The sequence below is a fragment of the Pseudopodoces humilis genome, chromosome 8 (genome assembly GCF_049639895.1).
Source record: "Pseudopodoces humilis isolate 2021_Gansu_Grassland_sample_001 chromosome 8, ASM4963989v1, whole genome shotgun sequence".
Classification (NCBI taxonomy): domain Eukaryota; kingdom Metazoa; phylum Chordata; class Aves; order Passeriformes; family Paridae; genus Pseudopodoces; species Pseudopodoces humilis.
Genome location: NC_142207.1, coordinates 18,846,507 through 18,863,055, shown reverse-complemented (window position 1 = coordinate 18,863,055; position 16,549 = coordinate 18,846,507). Strand labels below are relative to the sequence as shown.

Genomic DNA, 16,549 nt, shown 5'->3' with positions numbered 1-16,549 from the left:
GATACTATATTTACTATAACACAGAAATTATGATTGGAGTGGCACAGGATTTCTACAAACAGAATTCACTTAGAACAATTTATAAGTAGAATAATAAAGAACTTATGACAACTGAAGATTTCTTACTGACTACATCCTAACTTAGGATTCCTTATCAACTAAGTACTATAGAATTTATAATACAACTTAACTTACTATTTCCAATTACTGGAACCGCCTGCAGGTCAGTTCAAAACCCAATACATTGTTTGATGTATCAATATAACAATCATAATGTAGACTGGAAGATGATTTGGAAGATATGAGTCAGCCTTCAGAGGTAGCAGATGATGGAAGCATCTCTGGCTACAAGGATCATGGGTCTCGGTGTCCACCAGGAGCTTGAGTCAAGTTCCTTACTCAGGACTTGTAAGTGCTTGATGTTACAGGCAGTTCTAGTGTTCTGTATGCTGTTGTGCTTCCCAGTGATGGGTTTGTCACCAGCTGCTGACTGAACTGGGATGTTCAGTGCTGGTACAGAAGGGAGTAAACGCCGTGATTCCCAGGAATCTTGAAGCTGATAGGGAGAGGAAAGAGAAGTCTGTTTGGTTTACCTTCTTGGTTCACAGGACCTTTGGTGCCTGAGAATTAGGGGGAAAGGAACATGTATCTGACCTGTTCAGTTACAGAGAATACCTCCTTGCCTTCTGAAGTGGCGTTAATTATGCTAACCACATTGCAAGGGGTCTGTAGCAGGGCCTGTGGGTCGCACCAGTCTTATCCTGACATTTCCACAAGGCAAATTCCAGCTCTGACAACTCTAAAGTCTCAAATAGTGGTGATTGTGGATTTTTTTATATTGACATTTCTCACCTGTAAATAACACTTATGAATATATTTGAGATGTGGAGCAGAGCAAAAGGAATTTAATCTCGAGTAGTGTTTATAATACGGGGTTTCCTTAGATAGTTCCCTTTCAACTTTATTTAGATGACTCACCTATTTTAATGGTCAAGTCAGGGAGAAAATAACACCAATTGAAAGTGGACTGCTTTTGTTTAGGTTTTCCTTAACAGCTGTGATGCTGACATTTCCAACAGGTTTACATAAATGCCCCAAACATAGCTAATGGTCATCCTTGGGCTTTTCAGTCTAATCTTAGTGTGTCAATGGCATTGTATCAAGCTGACAAGAGCTGAGCTCTGTATGGCTTTAGACAGAAGTCTCCGTAACAAGAAAGTGTCTGAAAGCAAAAAGCCATCACTTAGACTGATATTTAATTTTAAAGCTGAACACAGTCATTATTAAATAAACCTTTGTCAGATCTAAATATATCTGGTTTCACTTTCTAGCAACTGATTCCTTAAATACCTTTGTCAGTGAGAGAAGAACTCTTAAAATTCTTTTAACCATGGCTGGTGGTGATACCTGATTGTTCGTCAGATAAGATGTTTCGGAAGAGATCCTGCAGTATAGTGTGTGTGAGCTCTCTGATGGAGGAAAGTAAGACTTGTATTTTCCAGATCATTGGTAGAGCTTCTCTACTTTCTTGTACTATTCCAATTTGTCTTATCTCCTGAATAATTAGTTTGTGATTGACATGTATTTGCTATACTCTCATGCTAGAATCCTTTGTGTTCAGGAAGATAGTTCTGTTTTCACATGCTTTTGGCAGAAAATTTTATTCTGTTCTGCATATTTCACAGGGAGCTATATTGTAGCAAACCTCAAAATATTTTCTGCAATTTACCTGGGCAAAACATCTGTTAAAACCAGTTATTTAACTATTTTAGCAAGAAAATAAAGAGAATAGCTCAGAAAGCTAGGTCATTCCCTCCTGTGGCTGTTTTCATGCATGTGGGGGTTTATTGCTGGTTGTGAATCGCCCTGCCTTTTTCCTTCTGTTTGGAGAATACGATATCTGGTTAATGCTGAAGCTTGCTTTATCTTAGCCTGAGCACAGGTTGTCTTAGTGCTTGCACAGAACTTTTCTGTAATGCATAATCATCCTGACGTCAACATTTAGGCTATTTATGACTTCACTGCAATCACAGAAATATCTGTATAGCATATTTGGAGAAGTTTTCCTGGATTGCTTATGCAGCGGGCTTTTAAAAAGTAATATAGGATTAGCTGGATCTCAGATTTTGTGTAAGCAATTTTCTTACAAAAAGTAAATACTACAATTGAGTAACCCAGTGATTCTGTAGCCATAATAGTGATGTTTTCAACTGTACAACTGCAAAACAAATTCATTGAGGAATTAAAGAGATTAACTGTTGAATGTTGAAAATGCAGAAGTAGCTGTTCTACATGTGGGCATTGATTTCATGTAACACTTAGTGTATTTAAGTGAATTATGTCATAATTGCTAGGATAAGCAAAGTGGTATCCAAGTGAGCTATAAGGAGAGAGATTTGATCCCAGCATGAATTCAGAACACAAAGTGGGCAGAAATTGTCAGTAAATTGTATTTTCATGATTATTGTGAGGTTCTTAAGAACTCAAGTATTTGTCATGTGAAGAGGTAAAGGGAAATAATGGCTCATTTTCTGTCAAGAGGCTAAGTTCAAAAAAGATTTAGAGTTCAGCATGGAGGTGTAAGTGAGCTTTACTCGGCTGATTTATAACCTATTTTAATCAGTGGAAGCAATATGAAAGAAAGTGAGTAATATTGAAAGCTGTCTAGATATTGTGGGGTAAAATCTAGAAACCTAAAGGAATTCTTTGTTCTCTGTTTGTTAACCAAAAGTATTGCTTTGCCACCAACAGAATTAGTTCTTTCGAAACTGAAGAGACTAGTTCAGCCCAGTGCTGCTGTGGACTATTTTGAAGGGCTGATTGGTTTGTAACACATCTAGTTATGCTGGAAATATGCTACACAATATTGCATGTGACATACAGCACATACAACATAGCTTTCCCAGCTTGTACGTAACTATAGGTGCTTTGTATGTTACATAAAAAAAACTTCACATGTATTTGTGAGTAGAAACTTAATCTAGATTTGCACACAGTTTTTGTGCACAAATACATTCTGCTCCATGCAAAAGGAATCCTGCAGTTACGCTGCATAGGAGTTACATTTAAGAATCACTTAGGGGACTCTTCTTCAGAGCTAGGATGTTGTTGGAGATGAAATAGAAATAATTCCATTGCTGCTTCATCCATTTTTGTAGATTTTATTATGTTTACTATGGGCTTTTTACAAATAGTTACAATTTAGTCTTGGATTGGAGACTGGTTTAAAATTTGTGTCCACTAATCAGCTACATTCAATAGGCAGTTTCTCTATGTTGGGGGAGCAGAAGAAGAGTATAAAAATGCAGGTGGTATAGGTTGGTGTGATATTTATTCTTCTCCAATTGCAACTGCTCTCTAACCCTTCAGATACCTAGTCAACAAGAAAACTTACCATTATCAACAAGTTTCATTCTCCTCTTCAGAAATCAGAACCACTGTAGTATTGGGGAAGGTCGCTCTTGTTAGAGTGACCTAAACTGCAGAAATCTTTAAAAGAGGTTTGTGCTGAAATACTGTAGAGGCTAACACTGAGCCACTAAAAGAGAGACTTGATGAATGATTATGGGCTAATGAGGTTAGTGACTTTTGTTTTTAAGGAGAAGAAGAAAATTGAAAAGAAATATTTGTGATCTATTTCAAATACAGTTAGTGTGCCATAAGTGACAATGTAAGTGGAAAGTATCAGACCTTTATCAATAATGGAATAAATGAAGTGCAATATCCTTGTATGAAGGAAGTGGGCATGTGCAATGTGCCAGTGATATGGTCCAGCCATCTCACCTCACTGTCTGTCTTTTTGAGACTTCACTAATGGAAAGTAGTTAAAACTAAAATGTTAATGTTATTTGTTGATCACAGTTGTTCAAATATCCTTCTCTTTGCCAAGTCAGGTTCTGCAAGGGTTAAATTCTAAGAAAATGAGAAAAAAAAACCTTTATGTCAAGTTTAGAACAACTTGAAGGAACTTGTTCAGGTAAGCTTAAATCACAGATGAGTATTTGTGGAGTTTTTATATGCTGTCTGTGAAGTATGTGCAAAGTGGAATGCAGAAAACTGCTTTTAGGTTACATCCTTTCAGAAGAGGTGAAGTGTGGCCATATGTGGTAGCTCTTGGGAAGGTTTCTGTTGTGTGAACCCAGATGGTTAAAAGCAATTCTAATGGCTCTGTTGCATTGAGGACAGGATGGTAGGGAGTGCGTGGTCTGTAGCATGAAGGGACAGGTTGGCTGTAAGGGCATGCTTACACTAGAGAGGATGGCAGGAAAAACACCAGGACAAGATGAAACTCTGACCTGTTGTCTGTTGTGAAATGGGAGTAGTAGGCATCTTGATGTAGTCTGAAATGGCATGATTTCACTGCGAACTTTTGAAATTGGCAAAGAGAACTTGTCTGTAGCAGAACGACTTTTCCAGTAGTGGAAAAACCCCATTGTCCTTACAAAGCTGGGGTTTTTTTTGAGTCTGACCATGGGTAATCCTTTTGGTTTGTTCTGCAGGAGACAGCTGGATGTAAAGCCTTTATGCAACCTGAGTTTTCATTATACTGTATCAGTTTCCTGAAGAGAGACTGGATGTTAAACCAGTCTCTGCTTTAGTTATGGTATAGTTAGTATTTTCTGCTTTGACAGTTTTGGAAACTCGCAAGGCTCAATGTATCTCAAGAAGCCCTACTTTCTGACAAGGAGTGGCTGACTGTAATCCATGCAATCATTTTCTGTGATCCTAATATATTATGCTAAATGGTTGCCTGTGACAATTTAGTTTCACTGTATGATAGTGCATTACTTCTGTAGTCTGTTACCTCTCAGCTGAAATGCTTATCTGGGTAGTCTGGTCTCTAATAGCTGCTCCTCCGGAATGGTTCACACTTCTGCTTGTGTAGTAGATGAGACAAAGGGAGTCTTCTGACCAGATGTGAAAGCTGCAGGTTTTCTTTATCTCTCCCCCTGGTTGTTCACCTTGTGAGCCAGAGAAGGAGAGAACAACTTTACGAGGAAGGAGGCATATAGCTACTCAGTGTCTGGCTCCTACTTCAGTATGTGAAACTGCTTTTCCAAACAGGTTTTATATGTATGTGGGTCCAATCGAGAATAAAGACTGCAAAAATGGACTTCAGTCTCAAACTAAAACTGTATTGTGTAGAGAATTAGAAAACCAGGAGAAACAAGAAATTTGGTATATTGGCTTCATTCTAAACCTAAACCTTTTTGCATTGTGAGCACATCTTAGTAATGTGGTGAACATCTCATTGCAGGTTATCTCTGTCTGAGAAGAAAACACAGAAAAATACACTTTTTTTTGGTAGTTTAATTTTTCCAAAATGTTTAGAAGTGTTACTTGCTGTCATTTAACTTGAGGAAGTAGTCAGGATATTATCCTGGCATTTGGTGAAAGAATTATCTGTGCTTATTTTGTATGTATTTTTTGAGGCCTTTGTATATAAATCTATTTTAAAGGCAAAGGTCTTGGCTGTTTTCAACAAGTAGATAAAGCTACTGGCATAGATGAAAAAGATACATAAAGAAAATCTTGGTCTTTTTTTCCTGTATACTTAATAGATAAAAATACTCTTTCTCCTGTTTCAATGTACGCTTGTGTAGTCAAAGTAATGAGAGAATTTGTCTCTTGATGTCTACTGAATGACAAATTCATTAAAGTGATGTAGATGAGTCTTACCTTAGCTGAAATGTGCTGACTTGGTGGCTTCTTCCTTAGGATGTCTTATTTAATTTTTAAAATCTCTTAATTCTTTTATTACCTACATTATTGGAATTTTTAAAGGCTTTGTTCTGTAAGCAGACAGAACAGGACATGTCAATATTTGTCCGTGACCACATCCTGCAGAAACATGACTAGTTAGTCCTGTTGAGAGTTTTTTTTAAAGAGACTTTTTTTTTTTTAAGATGAGCTCAGAATTTTGACATGAAATTCATACACAGTTAAAAAGTTTTGTAATTTGAGTGAAAACATCGTGTGAACCAACAATCCATGAAAATAGCTAAGCAAATAGCAATTAAAACATGTACAATAACTTTCAGTCATGAGGTATTGGTGGTGCTGTTTTCAGATGTGCAGAGGGAAAGGCTCTCAATTGTTCTTAAGTCGGCTGGTAACTGAATCCACATTTGTAGAGCTTGACAACAAAAACCTTTTTGTTCACAATTTGTATTCATCTAGGACATGCCAAATAAATAGAACATAGTTTATAAGCAGGCCAGTATAACATGTTGCTCAAATGACTTACCAGAAATCCATAATTTATATTGAAATATTTAGAATTACAGGTAGAAGCTTGTTGGGAGTTTTTAGATTTCTGCATGGATGAGCACAATGTGATTATTTGAGGAAGCACACATTGCTATATTTGATGTGGCAGCAAGATGTGCAAGTTGAGCTAAACTCCTTCTGAATATTTCTTGCAATCATTTCATTAATTTACTGAGGCAATAATGACTGAGGCAATGCCAGTGGGTGCCTGATAAAAGAAGCAAAAATACCTTTTAATCCTATGGTTCAGAAATAAAACATACTAGCGAAAATTATTCTATTCCTTTCCCCCACATTTGTTTAATTCCCCTGGGCTTTGTTGTCAGCGTAGTTGTGTGACCATATATGATTTGCATGCCATGTAAACATGAGTGACTTTCTCTGCTGGGCCATTCAGTAACTTGCATCTTCTCATTGTTGGCGTGATACTCATGCCTCCTGTGCTCTTCACAAGGATCAGCATGCTCCTTTGTAGGGTGTTTCTCCAGTCACAATGAATGAGCAGGAACACTGGTGGAACTGTAGAAGATTTGGCATTTACAGATTACTGATTTTTTTCTGTTCATTGGATAGGGTAACAAAAAACTGGTTAAACAGGGACTGATCTAAAAGAAGAGAAAGAAATAACATTTGATTAAGCACAGTACTCACCCCTCCATGTATCAACCGTGCAGGCCATGTTCTTGATTAAAGCAGATGTGTCCAAAGACAGAAGTGTAATGGTTTCCAAACTACGAAATGCATTGAGGTGGTGGTTATGTCTTCATAAACGAGCACATCATTTTAAGTTGTTGACTCTGGAATTTTTTGTGGCATGCAAAAAGAAACTTTCAGGTTTTTCTTTCCATCTGAGAAGTGTGAAAGGTGTCTTGCTAGTGGAAAGGTATGCATGTGGGGAAAGCACAAAGGAAAAACAAAGCAAAAAGGATAGACATCAGATTTGAAGTTCTTTGTCAGTATGGGCTTCTCATGCTAGTCACTGGTTTAATTCAAGACTGTTCCTTTTCTGCCCTTTTTCAGGTAGCGGTGCTACAGCAGTTGTCCAGGCAGCACTCTGCAAACCCAGGCAAGAACGTGTAGCAATAAAGAGGATCAACTTAGAAAAATGCCAAACCAGTATGGATGAATTACTTGTAAGTAAATAAGGGGGCAATATGTTACATGGAGACTTACCTTCTGTTTTGACTTTGTTTTTTGCTTGGTCCAAGAGTAAGAATTTTATGCAGGATATGGGAGAAAGATTTGAAAATAATCTGAAAGACTTACACTGTTCCCTAAAGATATAATTTTTTAAAGTCTATTTTCTCATGTCACAAAAAGAAGATATGCAAACCTGAATCTTGGATGATCAGCTTGGGATAACTGTGGGAAAACCCTAAACTCTTGTTTTCTGGAAGCTCAGTTTTTGAGAGAGTACTGTCTGGTTGTCTTTTTTTTTTAATACTGAGGAAAGATACATTTTTCTTTCGTTAAACACTGATTACAAATATGCAAAAAAAATTAGTAGGTATCCTTAAAATGTGTAAAGCACCAAAACATGTTGGATAATTTTGTAATGGTAACTTGTAAGAAGAAAAGGAGGAGTGGCTACACTGCCATCTACACAAGGAAACTCTTGTTAAAGTTAGTAACACACATTTATCAGATAGGCCATAACAAGAATGTTTGAAGAATGTTATTTAATTGGGCCACTGATCAGAGAAGAAAGGGACCTGTAAGAAGCCATTTGTAAAGGAACTGCAAGAGTTTTTCCTCTGCACTGGTTATGGCAATCCAGACAAAGTTATAAAGAACTATTGAAACCCAAAACCTATTGCTTTCTAATGCTTCTAGATAGAGCTTATAAGACTAATGTGTGTTTATATATAGGCAGTGTAACAAGATTTGAAGGACACAAAACCATTCTAAAAGTGAGAACACTCTCTTCTGTTCCACAGGTTATACTACAGCCTAGAGACTGTGGGCTTTTTCTAATGCAGAAATTCCTGCCTCTGAAGGAATGATCTCCTCAGCAGGGAATTGCCAGTGCAAAAGATATCTTGAATTTGATACAGAGGGTATGGTCCATCCAGTTTCTTCAGATAAAATGGCTTTTTTACAGTGGAGGACCCAAAATGCTCTTCCCCTGGTGATTGATGGCATTTGCCTTTCAGTTTATGTGAAAGCTTGTATGCGACACTGTTGTGCTTTTTACGAGGATTGTGGTAGTGGAAGTTACTTCTGAGGTAGTGAGAATTCTGTCAACTGAAAACTCAAAAGATAAATCCTGAACTATGTTTAAGCCCAAGGTGATATGCTGTGCATGATGTATTAACAGCTACAATCCCCAGAGAACATTTCTATAAAAAGATAAATACTAATTATTGTAAGATAAAATGATCAGAATTGGATCTTTTTGGTTACAACTTGAACTAATACTGGGAATTAAGAATTAAAATGTTACAAGCAAACAAGCAAAACCAGACAAAAGTGTCAGAAATCTACAAGAGATATTCTTGTGGTCTGAGAAACTATTGCAGTTAGTTACGAGTTTATAAGAAGTTACCTTGCCAAGTGCTTGAGTGTCTTTAGTGTTGGCATGTCTCCACTGTCTGTCAAATAAGGCAGTAGGTCTTGAATTTTTGGTCCTATATTGCTTTCTTTTGGTACAAAGACAGCTGTCCATACCACCTTTTTATTTTATAACATAAGTCAATTTCTGCTTTTCTGTGTTCAGATTTTTTGTTTCTTTTCTTTGTTGATCTGTTTTGATCTGAACGTGAATTCTGGTTTTCCTGGTTCATGGTTAGGAGAGTTAGAAACATGTGTACACATATGTGCATGCGTACACCTACATAATGAACTTTTTTTTTCGGTGAGGTTTAGTGTACTTATGACTCAGTTCTGTTAGAGAAACTTGAAAATTTTGTTTGAAAAATAGAGACTTTTTCTGTAAAAAGGCATAATTGACCTTCAAAACTCTTGTTACAACTGTACTAACATTTTCATTTTAGTTGATAGTAATTAGAATGTTCTTGAATTTCTGGCAGAATTTGAGTCTAAAAATTTTGAGTCTAATTAGTTTTTAATCACTTATTTTTCTGATTAAACAGTTTTTATTGGCACAGGGATGTTCTAAAACTGTCTACTCTCTGAACATGCTGTTTTTTAAAACGCTGGTGCAGAGTGCTTATGAATGCTGTGCACAGGCACTCTTCACAAATTCTCAGCTGCATGGCCTTCAGAGAAGTGGAAATGCATCAAGCCTGGTGCCCATGTAAGCAGACTTAGGATTTGGACCAGTGTCAACTAATACAGAAAGGCAGTGTGGGAGGGAGTTTAAATATTACTGAGGTTACACAAACTGCCAAACTCCTGAAATTCGATACTCTGTTTCCTGCAATGTCCTGTGTTTTCAGTATTGTAACCTAAGTGTAACCGAACCCCCTAAGCCAAGGAAGAAAATCCTGTCCTTAGTACTGTCCTGACCGGCTGTCTTCCCCATTCCTTTACCTCCAGTTTTCTGAAACAATGAAAACCTCAAGTCTCCAAACTACAGAATGTTCTGTAGAATGTTTGGCTGGTAGAACAGATTTTCTAGGCTGTTGGCATTTCTGCTGTGGGTTGCCCTGGAGGCAGGATCTCGGGAGGAGCCCTGGCCGCTGCGGGGCCGTACCCAGCTGAGGCGGTGGCACCTGCCTGGTGCTGCAGCTGAGCACAGACAGGAGCTGCCTCACAGTTGCTTATTAACTGTGTCACCCACCTGCCCTTAGGCTGAAAGACATTTTTATGCAGCTGCTCAGTGAAACTGGATCAGGAATAACCTGGCTGAAAGAGGTTAGCTTTTAACCTGGGCCTATTGCCTGGTGCAGCACACAAATGCCTGTGCTAGTGCAAGGCAGGGAGAAGAGAGGGATGAGGGAGAAACTTAAATTGCTCTTACTTCTTTGCTGCTGTTGAATGTCTCATGTGACATAAATGTGAAGAAGGCTCCAGCGTGTTCTCCTGGATGTTCTGCTGCAAGCTGTTTCCCTGGCAGTGTATTTTATGTGAATGCTTTTCTCTCTCACCTGTGCATATTGAGGGTTGCAGCGAAATAGATGAAGTCTGTGGAGGCTCTCCATTCTGTTTGTGATAGGAGTTCTCTAGAACTGCAAGTCTGAATTAATTCTTTCCTGACTAAAATTTCCTCCCTTATCTCTCATGAGGGGCTTTTCATTTGTTTTTGTTTTGCAAAGACTGAAAAAAAATCATGAAAGCTGAGACACAAGGTGCCTTTGGCAGTGGTTACTGTGGTAGCTCAGTTGTTGCCCATGAGTTGATGCAGAGGTAGAATATTCAAAGCACTTTTCAGTTAAATATAGTGAAGCTTATCTCAGTCAATTAGTTACATTTCTGCATTATTAATGTCTGAGAAAAGTAGATGAGGTGCATTTTTGCCCAGTGGTGTCAGCTGGACTTTTTGAGTCACAGTTTTATTACCAGCATAGGAAAATAATAAAACAGTGTAAGAAATGAAATAGTAACCAGGAGTGGGAGAGTTACAGTTAGGGTTTGGAATAGGTACCTGAATTAAGAACCTGAGGCGGTAATTTGACTTGTGTTTAAGATGACATGTCTTCAGGGAGAGGGAAATGTGCTCCACATGTCTGTCTTCTGTCTTCCACCTACTGTCTTCTGGGGAATGACAGGGAGTTGTCTTGAAAATTGCTCTTATTATTCAGGCTCATTGATTCGTTATTCAGGCATTCTTCCTTCTATGGTTCAGGGTTCAGAAGCTGTCTAAAGAGGAGGACTTTGGACAACAGAGCAAGCATGTCAAACTACAGCCTGACTAATAGTCACCTACAAGCACCACGAGATTAAATCCCAGTCTTTAATACATGTAATTAACTTTTTATTAGAAACCAGCTGTGATTTTGAGTGCATTGCAAATAAAAAACACTTTTTCAAACAATTGTTAAAATGAAGTTTAAAGTTGGAAATGAGATTTGTGGCAGCTTTAATCAGCCTAAGTAGGACCTGCATAGTGCCTAACTTGCACAAGTGCTATTGAGTCAGAGACCAACACAGTCCACCTCAAAGCAGTTGCTTTTCAGGGAGGGAGGAGAGGAGGAAGAGTTTTGTTAGCTGGATTGGCTTCTGGACTGGCTCACCCTCCAGAAGCATGTCCTGTAGCACCAGGATGGATTGGGGCTCTGTGGCTGCAGATAGAGAGGGAGAAGTAGAAGTAGGATTGTGGCAGCTTAAATTGGTGTGAGATCAAACCCTCTGGTACAGAAGAGGCCTCATGCTCCTATATAAAGGATTGGCAGAAGAATGAGAGTGGCTGGAAAGGTGTTACAGAGCAATTAGGTGAAAGAGTGAATAGTAAAAGAGTTCTGCTTGAATTAACAGATACAAGACAGTCATTCTTAATGTGTACAGCTGTGGTGTGTCATAGATGCTGTTACTTGGTAGTGCCACTTTGTGCATCTGTTGGTGACTGTGTGTTCCTCTAGTCAATTGTTTGCTATGACTTTTGGACTGTAACACTGCTTTTTCTCCATTTCTGTTTGATTGTGTGGCTCTGGTGTCTACCTGTCCATCCCACAGTAGCTGAGCCAGTGGTGCTGTGTCCTTTGCTTGACAGCATCCTTCCTCCTTTCCTACCTGCTCCCATTCTATTCTTCATATCCCTTTGGAACAGAAAATGCAGTAGATTTTGACTTTTCCTTGCATTTTGTTGTCCAGCCTGTACCCACACCTCCAGCTCTTGGAGACTACTCATTCTTCATTGCTTACTGTGAATTTGAGACTTTAACAGTAATTTCTTTGATTTTGTCAGAAGAAAAGTGATGTAGCTATGCCTGTATCTCCTGGCCAAACTTCCCTCATATTCTTAGCAATAATGTTTTTTCTTGCATGCAGATCTTTAGGTAAATTGAAATGTTTTAATGCCTTGATTCATATTCTGTACATTCTTTAGTTCTGTTATAGTATTTCTCTTTGGAAATTATAGTAGCAAGACTGATAGCTGGCTCTGTTGTGTTGGGCTTTGTATTTCTTACAGAAAGAAATTCAAGCAATGAGTCAGTGCAATCACCCTAATGTGGTGACCTATTACACATCTTTTGTGGTGAAGGATGAACTTTGGCTGGTTATGAAGCTATTAAGTGGGGGTAAGTTACTGGTTTTACTTGTTTAGCTGCAAGGCAATTGTAGGATTTTTTTCCTAATATACCACCTTTGAGTTCATTGATCTAAACTAATTAATGAGAAAGGGGAAGACACTACACAGGATGAACCTCGAGATGTAGGCATGTTAAGGAGTAATGTGCAAGATTACAAAGTTTGTATATCTGTATTCATAGGACAGGCTAAGAAGTACTGAAATACAGTAGTTATATAAACAGAATTTAATTTTAATTCTGAACCAATTTATCAAAGTTCTCTATTAAGGTTGTGTAGGGAAAACTGATCAGAATTAAGTCAATTCTGTCAGTGTGATGTTTTATGGAATTTCTCTAGAATCCTCTATTTTTATAAAAATGCACGTATTTCTGATTTCATAATGAGTATTACTCATTCCTTATTCAAGCAAAATCCATCCCAGGCCAAGTATTACACATATTGCATCCTTTTTATTGCTTAAGCTAACTCATTGCATTTTTTTATGATGATAGTTACTGGTATAAAATTCTTACTTAGTTCTGGAAGAGGAAAAATGGGGCAGAATTTAATGTGCTTGTAGTTTAGAAAAGAGAGGCCCCAGAATAAGATGTTATGGTCCTGGTTTTTACATGATATTGGTCAAGTTTAGTCTGGATGGCAGCAAGCAACTTCACCATGATGCTGGAAAACAAGGATGGGAAGTGCTCATAACACTTGTGTTGCATTTGGTTACATTGGTCAGTTCAAGCAAAAGCAAGCATAGAGCATGAGAGAAAGCAGTGATTCATGACAGGAATTTACTGTGAGCTGTCAAATAGTGCTTGGATAAAAACAAAATGTTTCCATTAAATGCCTTGAAGTGTATAATAACTGAAGTTCAATGTCAGACTGTATGTCACTGGTAATGTTACCATTTGTTTGCTCTTGTCTCCTTCCAACCTTGCAGCTGCATGTTTACATCATGAACACATGAACCATAATCTAAACTGGATAATAAACCAAGACTGTTGCAGTACATATCTGTTTAAATATGGGGTACTCCTGAATCTTTCATTAGTGGGTGCTTTGCAAGCTTTTAGCAGATCTTTGTAATGGATTATTAAGTGTCACGATATTTTTGACAAAAGCAGTACTCTATATCTCTTTTTGTTGGGTTAGTGGTGTGCTTTATTCTAAGAGCTAGTTACATGAAGCATTTACACATACATGCAAAGATGTAAACTGTACTAGCATAGAAAGAATGAAGAAATACAGATTTCTAAAGAATCTGATATGATAATGCTTTGTATATGCTTTTTTTCTCCCCTGGATCTGTAATACAGGTTCAATGCTTGATATAATAAAGTATATTGTCAACAGAGGAGAGCACAAAAATGGTGTGCTTGAAGAACCCATAATAGCAACAATTCTTAAAGAAGTCTTGGAGGGCTTAGACTATCTACACAGGAATGGGCAAATTCACAGGTACGAGCATATACTAGTGAAAAGCATTTTCAAAACTGACTGTAGCTTTGTTGATTCTGGTCAGCTGCAGTGGCTTGACTAAGCAAGTTGTATTGCCTCTTTAACTTCCATAAATGTGATCAGTAATTATCAAGTGGCACTGCTTGGGCAGATGCTATAATCTTGGTTGCAGTTTGTCACTAATGTTTAATATTTGCCTGGGTCTTTATCCTGTCCCTCTCTTCTAGTTTGGATAGGTTTGTGCTGTGATAAGCATACCAGAACTGTGGTCCATAGTCCTATGCCTGCTGGTGCTCCAGATACCTAGTCTGAGTCTAGTTTATGGTGTATGTTTTGTGACTTGGTTATTGTGTTGCACAGTAAACCTGTAATCTTGGGTGCTCAGACTCCTGTAAAAATGCAAAGAGATTTTTTTTCGGTAATCAGTTAATATCTATTGCAACTCTTCTTTTATGACAACATGTGATTGGTACTGTGGAACTGCATCTTATTGTATATGCATCTAATGAATCCTGTGTTGTGTGTATTGTCTCTCCAAGAGAGAATAAGAGGTTATGTTACCTTTCAGTATTAATATAAATTCAATAAAACTTGGAAAGGTTTTCTCAAGTCTGAATTGTTATGATAGATTCTGTATGAGAGTTTTAAAATATGCATTAAGAATGGGCTGCATGTTTCTATTAAAAAATAAAGAAACAAACTAAACCAAAACAAACACAAAGTTTTCTTCTGAACATTACATGTGAATTGTATGTTAAATGGATATTGTTAACTCTTAAACACATACTAAATTTTGATCATATTCAATGCCAAATAATTTTTCACCACTTTACCTTTTAGCAAAATATGTCTGCTATTCCTGAGCTTTAATGGCTTAATTGGATAGATATGTACAGTACTTTTACCTTTTGTTAGATATGTCTCTTCTCTGAAGAGATTGAAGAGGAGAATTTTTTTTCAACTTTTCTTTTTCATTAGTGGTACAGTTGGATGTGAAAAAGTAGTAATTCTTGGTTTACAGCTCTGAAAACTTTCAGTTTGTGAGACTATATTTAAAAAAAGTAGTAAAGCAGAATTTGAACGTAAATATCTTAAAATCTATCCCTGAATTCTGCTCATTTGTGCTAGAGCTGAATTCTGGTCTTTTTATACGTGAAAATTTGTTAGAGTTTGACTTCTGTACTCTGTTTTAATGTTACTCAGTTACATTTTACATATCAGCTTCCTTTTTCTGGTTTAAATTTGAAAATGCTATTTTATGAAACTATTCAGTATGCAATATTTATTTGTTTGAATCAAATATGCTTTTATGCTAATCCCTGTTCATACATTCTAGAGATTTGAAGGCTGGCAACATTCTTCTGGGCGAGGATGGCTCTGTACAGATAGCAGGTAATGGTGGTGGTAGAGTAATGGATAAATAAAAGAAAAATGTAAATGCAGCTGGATCGTGGGCAGTTGATATCAAGGGGAGAAGTTTTTCTGTAAGCTTTTAACTACTCCTTTTGGGGTGCTGCAGCCACAAGTTTCAGATATCAGGATTCTTGATTAGTGATACTTGACTCAGAAATTGTTCAATATTTCTCTGTGTCCCATCAAATATATAAGGAAGCCTTCTAATGTCCTCTTAATGTTTCCATTTCATTCACCCATGCACCTTAAACAGCTTGGAAATGGTAGAAACTGATATTTCTGTTAATTTCATTTTTTTTCTACAAGTAATTGTAATAGTTCTTGGGGATCCAACAACCTGTGTGTACTGTCCTTCATAAGGACTTTGACTATAAGTTTCTAGTCACTGAGATGCATGAGATATATCTCACTGAGAATTATTTTTGGCACGTCTGCCATTTGTCTGGCAGTGGTATCTGTTGGATACAGTTTATCTTAAATGTCCTCTGAGTGCATTGATGTGCTTCTTGAGATGTAGTCTGTAAGAATTAAATTGTTTTGGTCTCATAAGAGCAAGGCTCATATCCCCTCTCTCAGGTTGGTATCAGATTATTTGGAAAACACTGAGAACAGGTGGTGATCCCTGCCCCTTCCCCCAGCACACTGCCAGGCCTTCCATGGTCTGTGGTGGGTGACTGAGCACTGAGAGCCCTTGGTAATAAAAATGGCTATAGGCAGAAGTTGTAATTTTTAAATAAATTATGCTTTCAAAATACCATGTAAACATGTGTTTTAAAGGCTTTAATATGCCAGCGTCAAGTAATGATAAAACTACATTTTTCTGTAATTACTGGAGGTGTATTCTTCTCAACCTTAAAATCAGGTAATAGTAGGAAAGCAATAGAGAATAACTTGAAGTCCATAGTGAACTACTCTGTTTCAGTATAACTGGATTGTAAATTTTACAGTTGGAAATAGTCTTCATATAGCTCCATTCAAAACTGACAGTATTTCTGCATACATTGGGAACCTGCTCTTTCTTCCTACCTCTCTTTTACATACCTACTTCTCCCATACAGCTGCCACTGATGTAGTAACAGGTTAACAGAATGCTGAGCTTTGTTTTCCTTTTTTTTTTTTTTGTTTTTTTGTTTTGTTTTGTTTTCTTTGTTTTTTGTTTTGTTTTTCCCCTTATGTTTTAGAAATTGGAAAAAGCTACTTGCTCATGTCCTGGTCTACTATTAAACACATGTTAGTGACTACTCTTCTGATTGTCTTTGGTTTATCGATT

The 16,549-nt window shown here is 37.4% G+C and overlaps 1 protein-coding gene across 4 annotated transcripts in view; it reads left to right on the top strand.

Annotated features, from left to right (window-relative positions):
* Positions 1–16,549, top strand: part of STK39 (serine/threonine kinase 39) — an 85,860-nt gene that overhangs the window by 12,220 nt on the left and 57,091 nt on the right. For 3 of the 4 annotated variants that reach the window (XM_014249236.2, XM_088058815.1, XM_088058814.1), the window contains exons 2-5: positions 7,291–7,403; positions 12,302–12,410; positions 13,725–13,866; positions 15,203–15,258. In XM_014249236.2, coding sequence (XP_014104711.1) covers positions 7,291–7,403; positions 12,302–12,410; positions 13,725–13,866; positions 15,203–15,258 — 420 coding nt within the window. The remainder of the gene's footprint in view (positions 1–7,290; positions 7,404–12,301; positions 12,411–13,724; positions 13,867–15,202; positions 15,259–16,549) is intronic. The other variant, XM_088058816.1, reaches the window with a different exon arrangement.